Genomic DNA, 20,579 nt, shown 5'->3' on the forward strand with positions numbered 1-20,579 from the left:
AGAAATACGAACTAACTTTGCTTTACAAAATAATGTATTCAGAATTCCTCTAAAGTTCACTGTATGAAGAAACTGAAATGTGTTTCAAATACTTCAGTATAATCCACAACTTTGAGGAAAAAAATCCACATAGTACCCACCTCAACTCTTGCAGGTAAAAAAAAAAAATACTGTTTTCTAAATTCTCCTTAGGACACAGGAACTACAAGTAAGGCATATTTTGGTAGAATTATTTTACTGTGACTGTATTTAAAGAAAGACTGATCGTTTCTCTTTATTTTGGTTTGGTTTTCATGTATTTGGTTGGGTTTGGCCATTGTTTTTCTGAATGCATCAATCTCAAGATTAATACAACTCATTTTAAAAAAACCAATTACAACCAATGCAGAAAGATTGTTGGGAATATCGTGTTCTGGCCAGCTTTCCCTCTGCTCCCTGTCTGTTCCACACTGATACTCAGGCATCAATCAAGTGGGCCCCATCTATATTCTTTACCACTTTTCCTTCCACAGTCCTCCGTCAAGACAGTTTGCAGAATTCAGCAGGAATTGCAAGAGAGCTACAGAAATTTAGGCTTATTATTGACTGTTTTTTTACAAGGTCAGAGGAGACTTGGCCATTCCAGAAAACTGAAAAACTCTGAAAAGCATCACAGAGGTTTTTCTCGTTGTCAGCATTTCCAGTGGCCACCAAATTATGAAGATTAAAAAGCAAACGAGTATCACAACCTTCTTCTGAAGAATGCCAAATGCAAGTAACGAATTGTTTAACTCGATAAACAATGATATGCTCTTAAAAAATTCCTGAGAGGACTAAGAGGGTCTAATCCACCCTAGGAAAGGCATAAGGACAACAGTAAATATGAGCATAGTGTGCACAGAGCTTGATTAATCCCCATTACAAATTAACGGATTGAGAGACAAATGAGTGCATGTATTTGGTGATGCATAATAATTACCTCAGGTGAAACAAGCTGTAGAAGTCTTTAGCAACATTCCTTAAAGAGAAAATAAGCATTAGCAACTAAACTAAGTTCTATACCTGCATGATGAACACTAATCAGCTGGCATGTAACTTAGAGGCCCGACAGGTGCAGGGAAAGCTGGAAGAGCACTCCAGTTCTTTTCCCTAATGAGACCATTCTAAAAATATGTACCAGTATTAGCAGGCAAGAGAAGAAATTACAAAATGGTATATGCACTAGGTGACAAGGAGGCCTCCAAAAGGGAGGAAAAATACCAGACAGTGAGTTGAAAAACACAACTGTACCAAGATCATAAAATCTCCCATAAAATAAATGAAATTATGACATAAAGAGTAAGAAAAACTAGAAATTATCTCTCTTGTATGGAAAAGACTGATTTTTGATATGTTCTAAAAAGAAAGGTAATCCTTCTATCAAAATCCTGGCATGGTCCAGAAGACCAGCAAGATTTGAATCCCTGCTCTTGCAAACTTCCCCACAGGCTTTGGGTATATATTCATGCCTCTTTCCCAGCCTTCATGTAGGTAAAAAGAGAATATTAACCCTTGTTTTTTCTCAGGTGTTTGTGAGGTCAAATGCTCTCAGCACACAGATACTACTTACTTCATGGTTTTTATTTTATATTGTTTTGACAAAAAACTATAAGCTGCAGAATTATAGCAAAGGATTATTTGCTATCACCACAATCGAAACAGTAATTTTTCACATTTTAGCTGTCACACAGAGGTTTGCCATGTAACTCATCCTAATTTCATTATACAATGTGCTATATATACCACTGCAGTTCTGCAACAAACACAACCTACTGGACAAAGGACTGAATTCCTTTCCTACCCAAAAAGGTGGTTTTAGCACAAGCTGAATCACCAGTCAGAAGTGAAATTTCAGCTTCTGGTGAGACAGGAAAAGAGCAGCAGGGAAACATTTTGCTCTACATTTACCAGGTCAAGTCCTCTAATGCCACCACTGAGGACCTGACTGACCTGCTCTGTGACACTGTATTGCAGCCTGGCCTGTTAACTTGGTGTAACAAATGCAATCTGCAAAATCATTACTTTTCAATTTCATTTCAGACATTTAGAATTTTCCCTGTGATTTTAGGAACAATAAACACTGTTGCTCATTATTAAAACTCTTCAAACCACCTAATTTCCCCTCCTCTTATTTCAGCTATGCAGCTCTCAAGTTTTACTGTATTTGCTTTCAATGCAGACTATAGATCTAACTAAGTTTCACTTAAAATTTAGACTGGTAAAAATTAGAGTTATTTCCCAAACTGTCAATGGGACTGCCATCACTTTCAGAAGTAGCAGCACTGGCCATCTCTAGTCAGTTATAAACAAAGAGAGGAAAAGGATGCATTCCATCTGACTACTCTAGTGAAGCAATGCACTGGGAAATATTGCAAATATTGGCTATAGTTTTCACAGTGTATAAACACAGAGATAAAAATCTACTACAGGATATAGAAAGTAATAACCTTACCACTCAAAAACAGATGTCACACTTAAACTGAAGATGATGATTTTAGGACTATATGGTTCAGTGAATGATTATTTATTGAGATATATGACTTAAGAACAGCCTCTATCTTAAGGCATGAAATACTTGCAGGACTGAGTAGAAATCAAAAAGGAAGTATACAATAGTAGTATTATTTCTCCCTTACCCTTACACTACACACAGCACAAAAAAACCTTCCTATTCATCAACAAGGGTAAAAGTCTGTCATGCACAAATATGTGCTTCAGTATATGAATTGAAGGATGGGAAAGGGAGGAGGAGGAAGAGGTCATGATGATGGGAAACACAATGCAGATTCAGAACTGCAGCTGGAATGAGAAGTCAGTCTTGTCTTGCATGTTGATAAATCACACTTGAGTCAGCATCAAACAGAGGATGTTCCTACCTGACAGGGAGTCGGGCCCTCTGAGCCAACAACAGTTCTGTGTGTCCAGTGAGGTTCATCTCCCCATCCTGAAAGGATGCCTGGGAAGCACCCTGTTGAGAGATTTCAAAGCACATTTTGAAACTACATACATAATTGTGTGTTTATATTTTTTAGTCAATATTTGGAAGAGAAAGTCAGTCATAAAGTAATATCATCTCACTGACAGTGAGGACTGAAAGACCCATTCTGCATGTAGTATCTGTGACACAGCATTTGAAGAAACAGGAGGGTATCTAAAGTCCTGCTCCTCATACCACAGTCCCACCATCCTTCCACTGGAGAAGTTCATGGTACTACCTTCTTGTCTGCCTATCCAACCTGAAAGTCACTCTTTCCCACCCTGAGCCTCCTCCTTTCTCATAATAGATCACACAAATCTTGGATAAACCAAATGGCTCTTTTTTTTTTTTTGGTTGTGCTTTGCCTCTTAGTAGCATTTATCTGGTAAAGATGTATTTTCACAGTAACTTCCCAGAAAAAGAAATTACGAAACCATTTGGCCAGACAAAAATACATTGCACATAGGGTCCAGGAATTAATGCTAAAGCTTTTGTAAAATATTCTTTAACTTTCTTTTTGTGATCCTCACACTTCCAGTGTTTGCATTTTTCTCATACTGGAAGAGGAAAATAGTTACCAATGAGATAAGACCACTGTCAGCAGGTGATGTATTAGCTTTAACATACTGTACTTCATCCTAACTCTTATGGCAATAATGTAAACAGAGCAAATTCTGTAACAAAGACCTTCTTCGGAGAGGTCACTTCTGTCAAATCTGCAACAGGAATATAACTGGAAGACATAAATCTTCAGCTGTCAACACACTAAGATAATTCAATTCAGAGTTTGATCTTAACTAGATAAAGCCTAAAGTTAATCATTATTTTTTTTGTTGTTGTAGTGGTACAGTTTTCCAGTGTATACACTTGCCATATCGAGTTGTCTCAAGGCAAAAGGTAGCAATGCTATAAATTAATTTCAAAGAAAAAGGCCAACTTGATAGGTAATTTAATTTTCAATAAAAGCTCTACACTGTATATTAAAAATTCCAATTTCTCTCAAATGATGACTCTACTCAAAAGATGGCTTTTAAGGTTTGGTGTTTCCAGTTCCTCAAAGATTTGTAGAACTTATTTTTAGCTTGTAAGTATCAAGAGACTTGGGGGCAAGTGTGGGTTGCTTTGCATTTCAAAATAGAATCACGAGCAGCCTTGCAAGCAAACCCTTAAAAAATATAAATCAAGTTGGATCGCCTTTTGGTTCACATGCTGCTTTTGAACCTACAATATTAGTAGAGATGCTCTTTGTGTGTTAATTAGAGCAGAAGCCAACTGATTTGGCTTCAACTGCAAGACCAGTACAGCTCGAAGTGAACTACTGTCACTAGTAGAAGAACCATTTTTAAAAACTGTGAATTAAGTAACTGCCATCTCTTCCGATCACTTTTCACAGTGGAACCACATGCCAAGGAATAATTCTTGCTATATGAAATATATTCCATACTAAGATCATAAATCAAGAATTTGACCTCAAGCAGTGCATTACCAACAGAAATCTCACACACAGCCTTCATATGTTGACTTCATCTTCACAAAAGCTTTAAAAGAAGTGTTTTGGTAGCAACAGATGCTGGAAGCAGACAAACCTCTTAACAATAATGTTCCCAACAAAGCCAACCTCCTTTAGCTAACCACAGAAAACACTGGTGCTACAAAGGCTCTAGTTTTCGGAAAGCTTAAGATAGCCAAGCCATGAGCAGATTTAGGGTTGTGAATTAATTGGACTCTTTTCTTTTGGACACTGGCTGCAACACAGTGCAAGACAGAGAACATGCTACTCATGAACTCAGAATTTTTTGCTACCTGAAGCCTCCCTTGCAGTCTACACAAGTCTGCATAAGCTACGTTATTCTCTGTTTCTGGGCTTTTGGTTACTATTGTTATTTTTGTAGTGAGATTACATCCATGCTTGTCCTCTACCTCCACTTCCTGAGAAGCAGATTTCACAGTAAGGAAAACTACTGGTGTTCAGAACACAGTCTCATCTCTTGTTTCTGTTGACTGACACACAGATGTTTAACCACGAGGAATGATTTTTTTGATCAACAAGTATAATCTCATACTTTGATTTGCTTAGTGACACAGGACAGCACTGCTAAGAGCACAGTTCCACCCCAAGATAAGTAAGAGGTCCTTACAGAAAGATGGCAACTAAGAGCTTTCTTTTCTGCTAAAGGCCAGACCAGAAGAAAGTATCTTGAAGCTTGATAAGAGGATTATTATAGATACCAGGGATGTTAGACCTTTGGAAGAGGTCTTGAAGAACAGATTTATAAACATGACATAAAGGTTTCAAGGCATGTTTATTCCTGTACCAGAAAATAATGGTCCTGCCTTGTGAGCCACCTGACAGTCACACACATTTTAATCTTTCCACAAGAGGAATCAGAGGATAAAGTTTGGAGTCTATATCTACAATTACAGCTTGCTTTTTTTGTTCCGTTTGTGGTTTTGGGTTGGTTTTTTTGCTTATTGTAGTGTGGGGGTTTTGTTTGTTCGTATTTTAAATTTAAGGGTAAAAACTTCTAAAGAAAATTTGACCTCTCCTGAGCTGGACAGAAGTCTGTTGAGGGATTTCAGAAATGCCACAGGGAAAATTTCAGTATCAGAGCCCCCACCCTGCACACCACAGCCTGTTTTGATTTCAAGGCACACAGTGCTCAGACATACCACAGATTATCACATGCTCAAGTCAGTAAACACAAAGTCAGATATATTTAAAGGCTTAACTGATCAAGGAAACACGAATCATAACACCAGCATTATAACTGAGCTCTCTGAGAATGACATTAGAGCTTCAGTCACATAACAATCACTACAAATAGAAAAATTCCTTTCATACTTCAGCATTTCATTAGAAGCACAGTAAATTTTAACAGATCATCTCCTGATGAACCAGCTTGATAAGAAACCAAAAATGCACAAGTGAAGATCCTATCAAAAGCCAATGATCCAATACACATAGAAACGTTCAATCTCTTGTTCATATTTTAAAGTCTGACTGTCTGTTTTTCAATAGTATCAGAATTAATGACACCGACTACCAAAGCTTGACTCAAATTCAGTTGACAATGTAATTACTTTATGGTGACAGAATTGCAGTTTTCACTTAGGACAAAGGAATAAAATGCAAAACAGTGTGGTAAAAACAAAAGCCAAGGAAGCATATGCATCTGAGAGCAGTGGAAGGTTTTTAATTTATTTACATATGGATAATTTGAATTAAGCAATTCTTCTTAGTGCATGTTCTTCAAATTAGGACTGAAGCAGAGGAGAGAGATTCTATTAAATAATAGCCCTCTGCAAACACCTGCTACCCAAATGCTAGAAAGTCTCATATTCATTATGTGACAGCTCTCAAGTTAGGTAAACACGTACATGTGACAGTAGAAAAAGTGACAGAGCACATACCAGTAACATTTTCTACTTTGTGAACATACAGTCTTCTCAATTCAGCAGTCAGCCCGGACATGTATTACCCCCAGCAATAAACACTGGAATCAGTCATGGTCTTATTGAGCTTAGGGAGTATGACAAATTCTCTGGGCTTTGCCTTTAATTTTTGAAAATGCTCATTTCATAAAACCCACAAAGCATCTAAGGCGAAAAGCAATAGTGGTACTTTTGAACAGAGACATGAAAATATCCATTTCTGGCTAGAAAAAGAGAGAGGGAAAGACAGAATTGACTGAAAATGGTCAAACGAACTGTTTGTATTACAAACAGAAAAGTGCAGCCCTGAGCAGCCAACACAGCAGAAGCTGCCCACCAGCCCCACTGCGCTGTTTTCTCACCATCACTGCAATCCCAAACAAACTGGATTTTTCTATCTTCAAAAAAACTGCACCACATCTGTTTTCTAACTAAACTCTGGCTATAGTGTAGTTTTGAGTTAGATTTTAGCTAAAAAGAAATCTTTTGCTGAGGTTCTTCTGCAGCAAAATTCTGCACGTTCCTGCAAGAGCAGATTATATCACCTAGCCCAGCAAGACAAGTTCAGAAATATTCACAGGCCACCAATGGCTCTAGAAGGGCCCTACCTATATCACCTCAAATCTGCCTGGTAGGCTCAGAAGACTTCATTCTTAAGAAGTAAGAATTTGAGCAGTATATAATTGCCAATATGTCACTTTTAGAAAAACTATGTAGGAAAAAACATCCTCTTCTCGGAAAAAAAAAATATTATATAATAACCAACATGAGACAAGTCTCAAAACTAGATAAATTTGGAGAATGTGGAGTCTAAATAAAGAACAGGAGAAAAGCCTGAGCGCAGGACACACTTGGAGCATAAAATGGTCATCAAACACTAACAATAAACTTAAAAGAAATAAATATGATCTATTAACAGTAGAAATACACATGATATGTACTCAAATTAGGAGGGAAGTAGGCTGGTATACCCAAGGGAAATACTTGGTATACCCAAGTATCTTTATCTGAGACCTTCTTTTAATGACAAAGAAGTGAAAATATATGTCTGAAGTTCCAGTTTACAGTATTGTATTCCCCGAGGGCATCAACTTTTTAAAACAAAGCAAAGTATCCAAACAGAAGAGCAGAAGGTCACGGAGCAGGGTGTCAGGCTGCAGAGCTCGCTCTCCCTACCCAGCCAACAGAAAACCTTCTTCCAAGAAGGTTCAGTGAGAGTTCAGACATAAACAGTGAGATGCAAGGAAACCTGGGGGTGAAAGGGATGCTTAGTTTACAAATGCAGGAAATGTCTCATCGACTGCTCTCACAACAGACAATTTTAATTACCATATTTAAAAATTGAACATTTTTAGCAACACTTTCAGGATCATGTGAGCACTTCTGACAGCCAGAATGAGTTTAAAAAGCCACAGCACTATATTTAGCTTTAAAAATCAACACTTTCATAAATATTCCCAAACCAATTAGTGCATGTTATAAAGGTGTTTACCTTTAGATAGAACAACAAATGCAATACATGACATCACATTCAGAGGACGATCCCCAAGACCACACAACTCAAGAAACACACACATAACGGCCCCTTTTTGTAATAATATAACCAAGCACAAGTTAAAACATGAACCATATATCTTGTTGTAATGCCCAGCAGTTACACATACTGCTGGTTTCAAGTTCTGGTCGATTGTACCTCATTGTGCCTCAAAAAGGCTTCTTCATGGCTCACTTGGTCTTTTGGGACAAAACATAAGCTGTGTTTGTAGGTGTGTTCCTAATATGGTTAAGAAATAACAACTGTCCTTCATTAGGATACTCCTGCCATCCTCAGTTTGCAACAAGAAGAATGCAGCACACCACAAGCTTTAGGAATGTTTCAGACTTTAAAAATTAGTCTCTTCGATTCCTCCATTTGGCCTTAAATCCACAATGGGCCTAATTGAAGATGTGGCACTAAAACCCTACATAAGGAAAATATTTATCTTATCTTTATTACTTACAATGTACAGAGTCAGGCTATCTCAAGGCCAGGGAACAATCTGGCAAGTGAAATACGTAACAAACTTCCACTTAGCAGAAACCTGCACCATAACTGTAGCAGAAACACATTTGGGGTTGAAAAATTCTTGTAATTGAGGTATTCTGCTTTGGGCTGAGGCAGAATTAATTTTTTTCCTAGTTGCTGGTGCAGTGCTCCGTCTTGGATTTAGTATGAGAACAATGTTGATAAACCACTGGTATTTTGGTTGTTGCTAAGTAGTGCTTACCCTAAGTCACGGACTTTTCAGTTTCTGCTCTGCCAGAGAGGAGGTGCACCAGAGGCTGTAAGGGAGTGCGGCCAGGACTGCTGACCTGAACTGGCCAAAGGGATTATTCTACACCATAAAACATCATAGCCAGTATATAAACTGAGGGGAATTGGCTGGGAGAGGCCAATCACTTCTTCCAGATTAATTTTTTATTTTAACATGTAGCTTTTCTTTTCTCCTTCTAAATAAGCATAATGAAATATCAAACATCCTTTTTAAACCAACCAATAACAGAAAATTGAGTACGCTGCTCAGTATGCTCTTAAATATTACAGAGTCTGTTGGAAAGAGAACACATTGACCAACAGACATACCAGCTGTCATACTTACAGGTGTATTTATAACCACAATTAATTTATCTCAATTAAAAAATTCCTATTATCACAGTATCGGTATCATCAATACGTTAAGGATGGAAACCAATACAAATCAGGCTAATAAAATGCTGCTAAACTGAAGGAAAAGTATTATTGTTTGTTGCTATATATTTCTTATTTTTCCAGCAGTCTGCTTGATTTAAATCACTCTCCCTCCATAAAACATGTTAAGTATTTCTAAACAACTTATAATACTTCCATTTCACTTACTGATTAAACTACATCATCTTCTCAGCTATTCAGAATGTAATTCATTTGAAATGGATAATTGATGCAATTGTGCAGTACCTACAAATGCAATTAATCACTTGCTAAAAATGATTTTAGGCAGGCAATATGAAAATAAGAATCATAAAGCTTCTTTCAATGTCAATTAAAATGTATTCTACTGGACTGGTAAAAGATACTTTTCAACATAAGAATAGCTGTATATCTTCAGATATTTTTAATAACATACAAGTGGATTCATGTTTAATTAGCACAGCACAAAGAAAAGCCATAATACAGTACAGCTTTTAGCAATTACATGACAGTTTCAGGAACCACAACAGCATTATTTCCCCCCTCAACTACCAACGGATTTCTTGAATATTGTAGCAAGTTGTGTGTGATCTTGGCACTTAAAAGGATATTCTAAACCAAGGGCATAAATAGATACTCTCCTGGGAATCCATCCGAAGCAAGGAATTATTCCCCCAAATTGTTTGTTAACAATTGTCTACTGAGGGTTATCATTACAGCTGAACTGTACTGGTGGATAACATACCCTCTGTTGTTCAGTGCAAAACCAGAGCTGGCTGAAACCCCCTTCCCCAGCAGGTCCAACTACTCTGGGTGACTTTGCACTGAAGCAGTTTAGGAGCAACTTCTGCCCATTAAACACATCTTGCCAGTGCCAACCTTCAAAACGCTCTCCCTAAATCTTCCTGCTCTACCTAATCCCAGTTTATTTCATCTTAATCATTCAAAAATCTAGATGAGGAGCATTCTCTGCATAGAAAAAGCAATGCTCTGAGTCCTATACAAAGAGTAAAATATTTATTATTAAGAGCAACAAGGATTACTTTTAGGCCTGGAGATCAAAATTGTTACATACAATTTTGGTAACAGAACTTGAAGAGTTCTCACATGAAAGATTTCTCTATCACTGAGAAAAAAAAAAAATCCACTACTTGTAATAGTACTGGAGAGTTCACATCTTCCTTGGCAGTGGTTTTGCACAAGTAAAGGGAAGGAAAAGGTGTAGCTGGAGTGCCTAAGTATTTCAGTTTCTGAAGGGCTGAGAGAAAAAGAAAAATGGAAAAATTGCCTCAGTTAAAAGTCTCCAGAAGTAGCTTTTCTGCACATAAAACTCTGGCCTTAAGCCCAACATTTTTAAGTATTTCTAGGCTGAAGTGTGAGCAATGTCTTTTCCAAAACAGTAGAAAGCTGCTTTTAAAAGTATTGATAGTATATTGATAAATATTTGGATTTAGCACCTCTACTGGCCGAGAATCAATTCTTAAAAGAAAAGGAAATGTTCCAGTAAGGGTGAAAAAAAACCCCCTACACCAAACAACCCACACACCAACACAACCAAAAAACTACTGGAAATGTAAGTAATATGGTACATGTTCACAACTTTTAGGAGATGTCAATACTGGAATAATTATTGAAAGGATGGAGTAACTGGCCAGCCGTATGACCACTGGCACCTTTAAAACATAGGATATGTTTATTAGCCCTCTCCTCATTTATCATGCTGATTTTAATTACCTACGAGCTCTCTGCCTGCACTGCCAGCCAACTAGACACTACAGAGCAATATTAGGACACTGTGCCTGAGTCAGTATTATCTGCATCTCAGAAAGATTATTAATTTGAACTAATGCATGCTTAGAGCATTTAAAATATTTTGGCTGACCTGAGGCATGCTACTCTGCTAGGATATTAATATTTGTGTTTTATTTATCTTATGTTTTTATTAGATTTTAATGATATTTTAAGGACTATTGCTAAATTTACTGTCCAGAAATACACGGGTAGCCTTTTATTTATAGAGAATATTTAGCAATGTTATCAACAACACAGGGCAGTGAAGAAGTGGGTGTTTCCAAGTTAAAACTTGTGATTTTTTTCTGCATCACCCATTTGGAGACAAAAATATGTGTTCAACAGAAGTACATAAACTTTGGACATTTTAGTTACTTTATAAATTATTTGTAAGCAATTATTCCCATGGCAACAAGCATAATTTAAAAAGTGTACTATCATTAGCTCTACAAATGCACACTAATCCCTTCTCTTGGTTGGAAACTGCTACTGAACAATTAATATTGCAAAAACAGGAAATAAATTAATGTTCCTACAAAAAAATCTACCAAATTTTCTCAGACCAAGGGAACATCAGCATGACACTCCCCAGCTGTTTTAAGCCTCCCAAGACTGACAGAACCTTTTACAAGAGATTTTCAAACTACAAAGTTGTATTTTGACTCATTCCTTATTTGTGCAGAGAAACTGCTTGTATTCCTTTTTTTAAAGTAAAGAAAGAAAAAAATCTCTGAAACTACTATGCATTACATCAGAATAATTTCTTCATGGAAGTAGTACTTAGAGGACATCTAAATCTTATCTAGACAGTCTTATGTATGATGGTACATTACCATTTCCCCCACAAATAGCTGAATATACAAGTGATACTTTAGCCTTGCACCTCTATTCCTTGCAATGAATCCTTTATTGAATTTACCTGTCTTTTTCATCCGCATTAAAATTATGCATATCTTCACCACCAACAACAACAGGGGGAGTGGACAACAGTGGTTTCCAAAATTTAAAAATCACACTAATTTTCGAAGTTAAAAAAGGGGTCTTCGTTAAAGATAGTAATCGGTATTTTGTTGCTTATTCTCTTTATGAATGGAGCATATAATAAGATGCATTAAACATGCTAAATTGGTCAAAAGGAATCCATACATCCATTGATTCTGTAACAGCAAGGATAACCAAATTGTTACCATTCATCGGCCTGCTAAGTACCGCTCACAGCCTGCGAGAGCCAACAATTAAGCTTTGTCTTGCATCAGAAATCTCTACTCATTGCTTTGGAAATTAAACAGTAACATCAGTAAGATGCTGTAATGCTATAAAAACACTCTTTCACTTTAGAAGTCACTGTCATAGCTATATTTATGTCAAGAAGGCAGACACTTCAGTAACGAACACCAGATGAAACTCTGAAAAAGACAGAGCCGATCACATTGCCCGGATCTTCTCAGATTTGTCTTTTTGTAACACACCACTGATCAGCGACAGCCTGAGATAGTCCCTGCACCAGTAATCAGTGGATCACACTCACATCCAAAGACTGCTACAGTCAGGACCACCTGGCCCACCTCTCCTCCCAGCAGACAGAGCTGTGCCCTGGAATGCAAGGCCTGGCTGGGGCACAGCTCTGCTCCTCCAGCTCTGGGTTTGCCACTTGCAGCGTATTATGATAAGCTTTCCTCAGTGTGCAATGTATGTTAGTAATTGCTAGTTATGTTACCACTATTCCTCATATGGGATTATCATAGTGAAGCAACAGCACTGATTAATCAATTAGCATGGATTCATTAGAGAAGAGATGAAAGATAGGTAATGTAATTGTGTTTACTGAACAATGGATGACAGTGTGCTTAACGCCCAGAATTTCTAATAATACACAGTCACCTAGACTGATGTATACATAACATTATGAATATTTAGAACATCCTCACTGCAAAGCTAGACAGACAACAATCAGGCTGTGACTCTGTGTGCAAGTAATGCCAGGGCCTGAAGAATGCATAGAGGGGAGAACATAGACGACAGATGGCACACTCAGATGAATATTTCACCTTTGACTAAATCTTTGTAGAACAGCTGCATTGCTTCCTATAATCCAGTATGCACAGGCACGTCTGCACAATACAGTGGCCAACAGCATAAACCACCAAAAAAACAGATATCACAGAAACATTGGCTGAGACAGGTCAAGCAGAAGAACATGAAAAAACCTGACAGAGTCCCCTTTATGAAATGAACAGAAGCATACTAGGGTAACTGAGAAGCTTTATCTCCAGATGTCCAAGATGCACATCCCTTACTGTTTGTCCTTGTCAACAGCTGAACACTGAACTTACATCAGCAATTAAAGAGCATGAACACCAAACTCCCAGACCCATCTCTCAGTATGATCTCTCAACATGATAAGTACCATTTAGGTACTAATGCAATAGTCAAAGACCCTTCTGTCTCATGGTGGTAGACAGACTGGCCAGTAATGTGTGCGGGTATCAAAAGATGAGACAAGAATTAAATTGAAAATACAGTGAAAACAAGATATTGAAATGTAGCATCTGCCTGGAAGGAAAAAGACTAAAAAGGAATGTAAAGATTACAAGGGAAATACTTTGCTAAAAAGCTAAAGTAGAAAAAAATGCCCTCCATACTCCATGAAGTCAGAAATCTTCACATAAATCAAACACCAGGATCCCATGAGAGACCTAATCTATTGCATGACAGGGTCTGAATGCTCTCAGAGACCCACTCACCCAGTATTTTCCCAGGATGCTTCCACAAGGTCCCAGGGAACCACAGTTTGTGATTAGTGTAGAGCTTCCTCAGCTTGTAATGCAGCTCCTGAATACAAGGTACTAAGAGTCACGTTGCCTGTTCAGATCAAAGGCACTTGCATTCCTGCTGGGAGTTAAGTATTCCTCCTTAACTTTGTGGGCTGCAAATTTATTTGCTTTTCAAAAGAATCACACAGTGAGTATATGAAAAACTTACCTGTTTGTTTCAGTCTAACAACGTGACTAGTGACTAACAATTTGAGCATTGTCCTGTATACATCTTAATATTTAACTATTTTCTCCATACTTTCAGAGATGTCAGACTCTCAACGAAACCTCCCCAACACTGTGGCAAGGGAGCCATTATGATGGCCTAAGGAAAATATAACACAAATTTCTCTTGCCAGGCCTCTATTTGACAGGGAAGCCCTAGATTAGAGATACTCACAAATTTCTCTGTTGGCACGCTTTAAACCCAAATCTAAGAAAGAATTTGTCAGGCAATCAGTCTTGAAGATGTTTCTAAGGGACCATAAGAACATCTTAACCTACACAGCATTAAACAAGTAAATAACGGTTAAAATGTTGCCTGAATCTCTTCAAGGAATGGAGTTGCCTACATCCAAGTGGGAGAAAACACACTGCCCTACATAAAGCCCTTGATCTTGATCCCAATTCTCAATGGAAATTAAGGTAACTGTGTAGCATTTTAATTCTATCGAACTGTATACAAAACCTTGTTTTAGGATCTGAAAGTACAGGCACAGCATTACCCTGAATTTATGAGTGGATATTATTAATAAACCTGAGTTGGCTCCTGTGAGCCAAGACATTCCTATCACTGGCTTATCTTAAACCTAGCAGGCAATTGAAATCAGAGGCAGATCACCTGAGAGTATATTGTTATTTCCAATAAATCCTTATGAAGCATAATGGTATTTTCAACCTCTCCTAGGGTTTTTAAAAGTCATCAGAAAATAACCTTTCATGAAATGATCTGGTTCTATGTTAATTATTAACTCCATCTTGAAATAACAGCACTGGTTAATAAATAACTTGACAGCACTAAAAATTGCAGTGGATGAAAACTGGATTTATCACATGATTGAAAGGAAGCCGGGTGAGCAAAATAACTTAAGAAAAGATATCAGCATATTTTCTGGAAATAAAATAGAACAGCAATAATAAAACCTTAGAGATTAATTAAGCTCAGGCCATTTTGACGAGCACGTTTTACCTACTAACCATATTATGAGCGGCCTCCCAGAACCGTATGTTTTTTAATCATTTGAAGAAAATAAGCAAACAAAATCACATGGGTAACTTCATTTTACCATTATAAAGATATATTTATCAACAGAAAGAGCTTTTTTAAGGTTACAGGTGGACCTGATTGCATTACAGTTGTTGACTAATAGCAGCATCTCTAACTGCAAGAACAAAGGTCAGAGAACATGTTGCTGTTGCTCAGGTGAGCACAGCAGGTGATGCAGAGGAATGAGCAACTCTCCAGAAGATGGAAAGCAGCATGAGTTATCAGTTGTCCTATTTCTTGCATGTGTTCCTGGACAAACATGCCTGTTTCCATCCATGCCTGTTTCTTCACTTTTGAGAAAAATACGGGAAAAGTGTATCACGAGAAATGTTGGTAATAAACATTTCCAGCAGAAATTCCCAATTTTTGTTTATTCCTGTTTTAAAATAAACACTATCAATTATATCAATGATTTCCTAGAAACAAAGTATCATAGAGACATGTTTACTATATCAGTGTTTACCACAAAGTGGAAGGAAATAGATAACCTGTCTCCTTGCATGCCTTTATGTAGCTCTATCTTTCCCTAACCTCTCCACACAAGGTGCTCAGGCTGGTGTCAGACACACAGAGACACTACACTCTGAGACAAAATAGTTCCCTTGTTTCCAGCTCCTCAGAACTTAGAAACCAAAAGTATGGCACCAAACAGCAGAATAAATCAAGTATGGCTGAGAGGGCCAAGCTCAGTTATGACAAAGCCAGGAACATGATAGATGCACGAAGGATGACAAGGTTCAGCACAGCTGAGTTCTCGATGCTTCTCTGCTAAGACATGGGAAGCCTGATTGATGTAAACACTAGTATTTCCTGAACTTACATTTCCCTTGTGTTAACAGAAAATCCAAGCAGCCTAAAAAGTTAATGAAGTTTTATGCATGTGAATTATTTAAGCTTTAAAACTTCAGTAAAATATGCTTAGATATAAAGCACAATGCAGTTTTATCTACAAGTTAAATAGTTCAAATACTACTACTTATGAGGAAATCCAGTGTTAATTATCCAGGTCAGATCATAATTAAAAGTACTCTACAACCAGAAATGCTGGGAGACTGGCACCATGTTGGGGGTAATGGGGTGGGATGTGTTTTTGTAGATTTTTTGTTTTGTTGTGGTTGTTTGCCTCACTCCTTAAGAAAACAAGATTACCTATGCCAAGTTCATTGAAATTTACTATTTAAAAAAGCAAATTTGTAATTATTTTGTACGGTGCAGTTCCTTCCACTATCACAGGAAAGCAAAGCTTCTTTCTGGAGATTTTATAATTGTATTATAATAATCCAAAGCGCTGCAAGACTTTGCTTGCATCTTTTACACACTGAGCACTACTAATTGCATACCACTGTAACGTGTTCTAGGTACTCACAAGTAAAGACTTCATCTTTTCTTCTAGAACGAAAAGGTGACAAGAAATGGCTTCAATGAGTTACTCTGTGAGGGAAAGAATTAGGTAGACTTTCTAAAGAAAAGCCTCTCATTCAGAGAATACCAAATTCAAAAGCAACCGAAGGAAGCATTCAGTGCTTTCTTCTGAAAATAAGCTTAATAGTCCAGGACCTGATGCATCCTGCAGGCAAGAGCAATACATCTTAGACAAAAGTTGCTCCCAGTAGAAAAGAAGATCATAGAGGGAATGGCATTTTTTCAAGTATCTGTGCATAACCTCAGGCAGGGCTTTAAATTTCAAAAAAAAAAAAAAAAAGCATAGTGATTTAGGCTTAATATTTTAATAGGAACTACTGGATACATGAAACAAAACACTGGAATAATGGGATAATACTGATCTGCGTTGCTAAACAGATGCACTGCTGCTTTTTAAGCTACTCAGAGCTTCTGCAATACACATTCACTCCTGTGCAATGGTAATGGAGCGATCAAGCCTGGAGATCACAAATACAGGGGCCTGGGGAGCTGAACTACAGCTCAAAAACTAGTCTGAACAGTTTCCTCAAGCATGAACTGCCTACAGCACAGTGTCATGTGCACGAAAGAAGTCCAGGTTCTAAGAGGACAGAGATGAGGCTTTTTATTTGCTATATCCTCTCCCAGCAAATAACCCTTTCCTGTTTAAATGGTTATAAATAAAGACAAGTTTAGTTAGCAAACCTTCACTGGAACTTAAAATGGGAACACAACCAGAACAATTTCAGGGATAATTACACTTGATCTGGACTAAAAATTTGTTTGTTTCCTTTGCGCAAAGTATCCCCATGGCTGTACCCAATTCCAACAGCTACAAGCACCATCAAGTCCAGAAAACAGAAATGGAAGGAGAGAGGGAGCTGAACGCAAACTGAAATAAAGTTTGAACAGTTTGGGTTTGTCTTTTTTTTTTCTCCTCAAGCCTAAACTGCCTTCCATACTTGTAACAATCAAAAAGGAACTGTTTACCATACGAAAGCAAATATTATTTCTGCTGTTATGGCTATCTGGATATCTGATAGCCTCAGGCAACGCAAAGGGGCCCCAACAACAACAGCTCAACTTAAAAGTCAAAGGGCAAACACCTTTGAAGTGAGAGATGACACAGAAACAGCAGCAGACCTTGAAGTTTGGTCTGATGAACACTTGAGAGTAAATCTCATTCATCCTCACAATCCTCTTGAAGGCAAAACGGGCACATTTAGCACCAGTGGTGCTAAATGCCAGAATACCTAAGAGCAAAGCGCTCCTCCCACAACCCCCTCATCTAGGGAAACAGCAAAGGCTATCAACAGTTTGGTTCAGAGAGGTTCACAGTTCTGGCAAATGGCACTGGGGAATGATTCTTGAAATTGTTAATACCTGTGACCTAATTATCCTTTATTTTATTCTCTGGTAAACAGGAGTGACAGAGAACCTCTCCAGGAAAATATTAGTTGTGTCTGGTTAAGAAGATCCTTGGATTCTTTACCATCCAGGCTGAACAGGCATGGAAGTTTTTTAGATATGAGTACACGAAGACTACTGCTCATGAGCCTGTTCAAACCAGTGGAAAGGACAAAACTGAATTTCCAGTTCTACATTTGGCTTGATTTTTTAGAGTGCTACAACACAATTTAGGACACAGATAAGGTACTGGTTTGAAAATAAATGCTGGGTTCGAGGAGCAAGTAGTATCAAACTGGAAGCCTGAAGCTGTGTCTCCCAGGTCGTTACTTTTATTCTGCACTGGTGATGATACCGCTTGGCACAGGAAAAAGAAAATGGCAACTATCTTTTTGCTGCAGAGGTAAGACTGTGGTCTCAGGAAAGGACCTCACCCTGCCACTTTAGAGAAATCATGCTTTTTTGTGCAATTGCTGTTCCTCAACAGTAAGGAGAGGTGCATTAATGTGGATAAAAGGCTTCCAAATGGGTGTAAAAGCTGTTACACATTATATGTTTTCAAAGCTGGGCTAGGGACAAAGACTTGTCATTCCCCTTTAAATCAGAGATTAACAGTAATTGTGCACCCAAGGATTGTAACAGTGAGAGCGTATTTGCCACTGGCATTTTTTATTTTATTGTTGTAGACAACGACTTCAATTTGTGGTCAACAGACCTCTCAATTCCTTGACTACTTTTAGAACATCATAAAAAGAAACTGTGAAGATCTAGCATAAGCTATGTCTTCACTGGAAAATTTTTGGGAGTCTACAAACCAAAAACAGTGAACTTATAAACCATACTTCAGATTATAAATTGGTTGGCATTTCTGACACTGGTAAAGGCAATTACTTTTTGGGTGTTGTTTTTTAGCGAAAGGACAGACAATTCTTGGGTTTTTGTTTTTCAGAGATAAAAATGAAATATACCGAGAAGTGCTGCTGTTTTTCCTCCCGGATTCACTTTAGATTTATTTATAGCAAGGCTTTCTACCTCTACCTGCAAATGTCACAATTGAGCTGGTGACTTTTATATAGTTTCTTGGTTTAATAACTATGGTAGATATAGCACATGTTCTGCGTCTGCCCCTCTCTGAAAATAAACAAAACCTAATCAGGTCTAAAAACTAGTTTATATCTCACTGTTCAAAGCAAATAGAAAGAGTTGGGCACAGATAACCTAATTTTCACCTGTTTCTGCTTACTGCATATACACTAACTCAATTTAGATTGATCTGCTAATGTTTGCAGACTTACTACAGTAGCACAAGGGTACTACATTCATTCAGCTTATTTTTAAAAAAGACAAACCAAGATGAAATGTTGTTCATACTCCTTTTTAATTTTATCTTAGCTCTTTGTTTATCTCTTCACTTCAAAGCACTTCCAATATGAGGCACAGTTTCAGTGTGACAACTTCGTAAAATTAAAATAGAAAAAATGTGCCAGCATCAATCTGCTTTACATTGGAAAGCACAACAGCCTTGAGACAGAAATGACGACTCATGAGAACAAGCTATAATGAACCCAGAAGTGCTATCTGCAGTAGGAAAAATATGTTAGACTGGAGGCTGAACACTCTTGAAACAATTTGTCTTCTTCAATAGGAGCCTCCTGTTCCCCAGTTGCAGCATACAGTCAAATCTGACTGCAAAAGCAAGGGAAAATTATCAATATGAATCCCCACAATTCTGCTGGCTAGCATTTCTTATTCGAATTGCAGCTACTTAAAGTCCAAATTTAAAAAAAAAATACGGCACAGAATAAAGCTGAGTCTGCAAGAGGCATCCTGCACCCGTGGCCTGCCAGTGGCTGGGCAGGAAGGCAGGAAGCCACTCTGGCAGCAGGAACCCCACAGGACCACCCTCACAAGCCAGGGGCAGGTGAGCCAGCCAGGGCACAGGGCTGGAGGGTGAAAGCAGGGGCTGGACAGCAGCTGCAGAGATGAGGCTCTCAGAAGGGCCCCCAGGGCAGGGCCAGCCCATCTGCAGTGACCCCCAGGAACAGGGGAAACCGCCCAGTGCCCTGGAGGACACTAAACCTGCCAGCTGGATCTCCAGTGCCCCAGTTCAAAAAAGCCCAGACCTCAGGGCAGGACAAGCACGTTAGTCAATGTGGTCCTAGTTAAGAGGGAGGTTGGAGAGGGTTAAGGGTCTGATTCCAACAGTACCAGTCAAGATCCATGGCAGATGCCCAGGTTGACAGACCCTTCTCAAATTTCAGTATTGCTCAGAAATAAGTTTTACTCTCCAGTGAGCTGTATTCTCAAACTCCTTTGCACAGACATCCTTTCGTTACCTGTTAACTGCAATATATTGATCTTGTACCTATTCTTTTGACAACAATGTACCTGAGGAACAAACTCAATTCTCTTAAAAAACGTTCTTAACGAAGGGCACCACATGGATATATATGCTACATATGCACAGATAGCATTAGTGGGTAGCATTACTTTATATGGCTTTCCAGACATGCTTTCCCACTAAAAAGAGCTTCTAGTAGGCTCTCCTAGTAGGCTGAGACCTTCTCCTGTCTTCTGCCTGAAAATTATCTTTTTTTCCTTCAAGAGCTGGTGAAAGATATGAACTTCCTTTCTAACTTGACTGTATACCATTTTAACTTGATAAACAATCATCAAAACCCTAGAATATTTTAATTACTTAAAAAGCAAAATAAACCTGTTATAAATTGCATATATCAACCCAAAAAGTATTTTCTCACTTGATTT

At 38.1% G+C, this 20,579-nt stretch overlaps 1 protein-coding gene across 1 annotated transcript in view; it reads right to left on the bottom strand.

Moving 5' to 3' along the window:
* PARD3B (par-3 family cell polarity regulator beta) overlaps positions 1–20,579 on the bottom strand; it is a 398,218-nt gene that overhangs the window by 232,650 nt on the left and 144,989 nt on the right. The window contains exon 5 of the mRNA XM_032694000.1: positions 2,895–2,986. Within this exon, the coding sequence (XP_032549891.1) occupies positions 2,895–2,986 (92 nt within the window). The remainder of the gene's footprint in view (positions 1–2,894; positions 2,987–20,579) is intronic.

The sequence above is a fragment of the Chiroxiphia lanceolata genome, chromosome 7 (assembly GCF_009829145.1).
Source record: "Chiroxiphia lanceolata isolate bChiLan1 chromosome 7, bChiLan1.pri, whole genome shotgun sequence".
Lineage (NCBI taxonomy): Eukaryota > Metazoa > Chordata > Aves > Passeriformes > Pipridae > Chiroxiphia > Chiroxiphia lanceolata.